General features: G+C 49.0%; 1 protein-coding gene across 1 annotated transcript in view; it reads right to left on the reverse strand.

Annotated features, from left to right (window-relative positions):
- Positions 1-5,124, reverse strand: part of LOC107107619 (collagen alpha-1(VIII) chain-like) — a 28,442-nt gene that overhangs the window by 7,600 nt on the left and 15,718 nt on the right. The window contains exons 5-7 of the mRNA XM_015407927.1: positions 3,450-3,485; positions 3,266-3,349; positions 1,335-1,394 (exon numbers count right to left, since the gene is read on the reverse strand). Coding sequence (XP_015263413.1) covers positions 1,335-1,394; positions 3,266-3,349; positions 3,450-3,485 — 180 coding nt within the window. The remainder of the gene's footprint in view (positions 1-1,334; positions 1,395-3,265; positions 3,350-3,449; positions 3,486-5,124) is intronic.

A 5,124-nucleotide genomic window follows, 5' to 3' on the forward strand; every position in this document is an offset into this window, starting at 1 on the left:
CACACCCCCTGACATCACCAGAAGTGTGTCGGAAGGCAACACCCACCGCTGAGGCTCCACTGGACTGTTTTGGATTGCTAGCTATTGGGGAAGGGGAATGTGCAGATCTGTCCTCACAGAGGAGGGAGAGCTCATTCCTGAATAAAACTTGGTCTTAATGGTGCCACTGGACTGTTTTGGACTGGGGGGCTGGGGGGGAGCTCTGCAACTTACCTGGCTGCTTCTTGCTCTGACTGAGGGCTGCTGGGAGCAGGGGGTGGGGCTTGTTGCATGTGCCCGCCCCCTGGGCTCTTTACTGCCGGAACTCTGCTCCTGTGTGCTCCTGCAGGAAATGATCCCTGCTGATGGACCTCGGCTCCATAGTAGCTAGGGGAGACACTGCTTATCTTCTGAGATCTGATGAGACTGGAGTAACCTGAGCCATCCGGGTCATGGCATACAGTGTGAGTACCACTGCTCTGTTCCCATTTAGAGATGACATTTCCCAAGCAATATATGGCTGAGGATACATGCTGCAGTTCTACTAGTGAAGCTAGGCAAGCTCCGGCCCCAAAAGATGCATGGCAGGGAGACCCCCTTGTGGGAGCCCTGTACCAGCTACCGTAGGCTCTTCAGAAAGGGAGGTGGGGGGTATTACTGCAGCTAAGAAACAAACTTCTTTAAGATACCAAATGAGCTGTGAAGCTGGAGGTATAGCCTTCAACAGAGAGTTTCTGTGAAAACAGCAATTACTCCTGTACCAAATAATGCAAGCTCACTTGCTCAATAGGTTTGCCTGGAGCAAAAGCTCTTTCTGAAACTCATAAACTACCCAAATGTAACCCTCAGTTTTCCCAAGCACCTGCTTGCAAAGAATATTTTCAGTGGCAGCAGGGGAACATCCTGTGGAGCTTAGGAAGAGAATGTTAAGAAGCCGGCAAACCTGTTCAGGTGGCCTGAAGTCAAGGAATGTGTTCTAGAAACATAGAGCTAGAAGGGAACCTCAAAGGACATCTAGTCCAACCCCTTGAACAACGCAGGAAATTCACAACTACCCCCACCCCCCACTCTCTAGAAAGAGAGGCCCATGCGGACAGCTGTTTTTCTTATATCTCTTTTCCTTATTTGAATTCAGAGATTAAACCTTCTCTGCTCCTCTCTTTGGATAACATTTGCACATCAGGGAACAGATAACGATAGAAACAACAAAACCGCAGTTAAACCAAAGTAGGATGCATACAAATCAGGAACCAAGGAAAGGGAGCGCCTGCTGCTCATTTTGTGTTCACAGATCAGAGAAAAGGCCTTTGGGGGTTACCAAATCACTGTCTTTTCATGCAAAGGAATCTACTCACTGGAAGGCCAAGTCCTTGAAGTCCAGTAAGGTTAAAACTTCCATCTGAAGTGTTGAGGGTCTGAAAACGAAGGATGAAGAACAGGCAGTGTCAGGCATCCGTTGTATCGGGAGCAGTGTTCCCGCTAAGCTGAGTTAGTGTGAGCCAGCTCACAGTTCTTTATTCTCGAGCTCACCCATTTTTGTCTTAGCTCAGGAAGGATGATTCCAGAGCCAAACTAATTTATGCAGCAGCCAAATCGCTCGCTCACAGCTTCAATGCCAGTAGCTCACAAAGTAGACTTTTTGCTCACAAGACTCCACAGCTTAGAGGGAGCATTGGACAGGAGCCACTGGCGCTGGTTCTGAGTCCAGAGCTTGTCTCACTCTCCAGGGTTGCTTTTTGTTGGGCAAGTGCCCCAGGATGGAGCCTCAGAACAGGACAAGAGGAGGGGGTTTCTTTTCACCCAGTTTCCCACCTGCTTTTCTTCCACTGCTGCTCCTGGGCATGCCTTTTAATTGATTCCCCCAAGGGATGACCAACCTTGGGCTTAGCCAGTCCTCCCTCCCCAAACCAGTCCTGGGGAGTGACAGAGGCCGAGGCCTCCCCTGGTGTTGCCTCCTGGCTCTGGGATTCAGAGGACTAGTGCCTCTGAATGTGGAGGTCCCCCTCAGCCACCGTGGCTAGTGATAGATGGACCCTCCACGAATCTCTCTGATCCCCTTTTAAAGCTGTTCATTCCTGTGGCCATCACAACATCCCCAACAGTGAATTCCACATTTTAATCACTTTCTGTGTAAAGTAGTATTTCCTTTTGTCCATCCTGAACCTACTGGCTGCTTTGGAGGGTGGCTGCCAACACCGTTTTAGACAAGAATTTAGCAATTAAAAAACTGCAGTGACAGTATCATATGATCTTGTTCTCTTCCCCCCCCCATGCATTTTCAACTGCTGAAGGAGGAAGGTGGGGATATAAATGCTAAAATAAAATGAAAATAAATACAAATGAAACAGCTCTCCACAACCGTTTCGGTGCTTGAAAATGTGCAATTGGGGGGGGGGGATACAACAAGATCACATGGTGCCACTGAACTACTTGTGCCAATTTTTAAACAGATAAATTCTCATCTAAAATGGTGCCAGCGGCCGCAGGTTGTCCTGTGCTGGCCCGTGACACCCCCATGCAATGTGTATCCTGGCTTTTTAAGAAGAGGAATGGCACAGGTCTCTTTGTAAGTATAGGACTGGATAAACCATGTCCCTTTTGATTCTTGCCTTAGGATTCTGCCTGAAACACTGGTTGTTCCCAATGATCGGTGCTTTCTGGGATTTATGTGTCGTTATTACAGATTCTTTTACTATAGACCTTGGGGTGTTTAATGACAATGGTTTGGGGGAAGGTCTCAAGCAGTTCCACTAGGCTCTTGCCAGGCCTAGGCACAGGTGGGCTGAGGACCAGATGGGAGGATGTGATGCAGCTCACTTCAGGTTTCAAAATGAAACTGTGGCAGCCATTTTGGGTTACCTGGGCAACCGTAGACAAGAGTCTCTGTGGACTGGCATCGATGGCACAGATTTGACAACAAGATTGAGGATTTCTGAAATGCTCTGAGGGTATGGGGCAATGTTCCCTCTAAGCTGTGGAGTCTTGTGAGCAGAAATTCTGCTTTGTGAGCTAATGGTATTAAAGTTGTGAGTGAGCGGTTTGGCTTCTGCATAAATCAGCTTGCTCTGGAGCCCTCCTTCCTGAGCTAAGACAAAAATGCGTGAGCTGGAGGCTAAAAAACTGTGAGCCAGCTCACACCAACTCAGCTTAGAGGGAACACTGGTCTGGGGCAGGGTCTTCAACAAATCTGGAAGTAATTGTTTCATCCAGATTCCACAACTGGCAAGTGTTGGTGGCAAATCTAAAATGCAGTTTCAATAAAGCAAAAGGGTGATGCTATACTTACCCTTGGAATGGCTATAATGGGCCCGGGTGGTCCAGGTGGCCCGGGTGGTCCAATAACACTAGCCCCTGGTTCCCCTGGTTCACCCTGTGTCAAGAGAACAATGATTTCATTTTTAAAAGGCTGTTTCTATAACAACTGAGATCAAAACAGGCATCGAATTGCAGAAAATGTCGTTTCCTCTTACCTTGGGTCCTAGGTCACCTTTTTCACCTTTAGATCCCTGAATTTAATCGAAAAGTGAGTATTAGTTGTAGAGGATTATAAAGATTGTGACACTGATAACAAAAATAATCATATGGATCACACATGCCAAAATCTTTCCCCCTAGAATGGTGCACTGGAAGTTTTGACTGACCAATATTTTTTTTCTCCGGAGGACCAAACCGACAAGTGGTGGTGAGCCCGGGTCCATCCCGTGGCTGCTGACGCCCTTTTAGAAGCGTTTGTAGCTTGTTAAAAATTGCAGCAAGGCCCCAATCCAGGATAGCTCTGGTTTCCCTCCTCCAGATCAGGGTCTCGTGGCAATTTTTAAAGAACTACAAATGCTTCTAAAATGGCATCAGCAGCCGCGGGATGGACCAGTGCCCAGCGTCACTTGTTGGTTTGGCTCTGGGTGAGGCCCACGTCCACACGCCATCTAGAGGGGGCAGTGCCCCACCCTTGCATTGCAGGTGACTCGGCCTCAGCAACACCTCTGTCACTGGCCAACTTCATTCTGACCAGCTGTCAGAACCAATTCAATAAGACTCGAACTGCAGACATGCAGACGTGACAAAGCCAACCCATCCCTTTGCTTTAAAAATGGGGGGGGGGAGATGCCCTGCTTGCCTTTGCCATAATTGCTGCAAGATACAAAAAAGGGGGGGGGGAATCCATAAGCAACGTTCTGAGTCTGTACTGCAATTTAATCTGAAATATATCCAGTGGTGGGCTTGTAAAAAAGAAAATCTGGAACGGCGGGGCTGTATGCGATGGCAATTTGTAGGCGCAGCACATACGGCTACAACCACACCTTGCCCATTCCCCTGTCGTGTGCGTTGCTGCCCTTATCTGACTTTGGGCACCTTCACACTAGTCAGGAAAGAGTTCTCCATGTTTTAGAATATGAATAAAACTGTGTTGGTCTTAAAAGTGCCGCTGGGCTCAAACTTTGTTCTTTCCCCTTTGAAACTTTTGTGAAGAGTCTGTGGAGACTCAGACAGGAGTAGGGCTGCCAGGTCTTACCTGGGGGGCTCCGGCCCAGGTCCCTGGGTCTTCTGGTGTGCATCCCCCCCCACGGGACATGTCTGGCGCGATGACATCACCTCCAGGTGGGGGGGCTCCAGCCCGGGTCCCGAGACCTTCTGGTGCACGTCTTCCCACGTGATGTGCCTGGCATGATAATGTCACATCTGGGTGCCATCATCGTGCCAGGCACGTCAGGCGCACCAGGGGGCTCCTCGGGGATGCCCCCATCAGGGGGATGGCAACCCTACACGGCAGTCTGCAGGATAAGGTACGAGTCCAGTGGCACCTTTAAAGATGGGTTAAAATGGGCAGGAAAAGGACAAAAGGGGTCCATCTGAACAGGGTCTGGGGTGCTAGAAGAGCCCAAGACTTTTCACGTGGCCGTCAGCTACTTTATGCAGCAGATCACCTGAAACAACCTTTGCATTACTTCAGGTTTTGAATGAGCTGAATGTCCTCTTGGAACAGCACGTTTCCCCCTGATGCTCCATATTTGGTGTCCAGTTGCACATGCTTAAAAGGCCCCGATGTGAATTTTGCTACGAGTTTTCTTGCCTTTCGCCGAAACGCCCTGCTTCCTCACACCAAAAACTGAAATACAACCCCAGCCATTCCCATGTAACTCCTGGATG

This window comes from Gekko japonicus, unplaced genomic scaffold (genome assembly GCF_001447785.1).
Source record: "Gekko japonicus isolate JY-2015 unplaced genomic scaffold, Gekko_japonicus_V1.1 scaffold5077, whole genome shotgun sequence".
Classification (NCBI taxonomy): Eukaryota; Metazoa; Chordata; class Lepidosauria; order Squamata; family Gekkonidae; genus Gekko; species Gekko japonicus.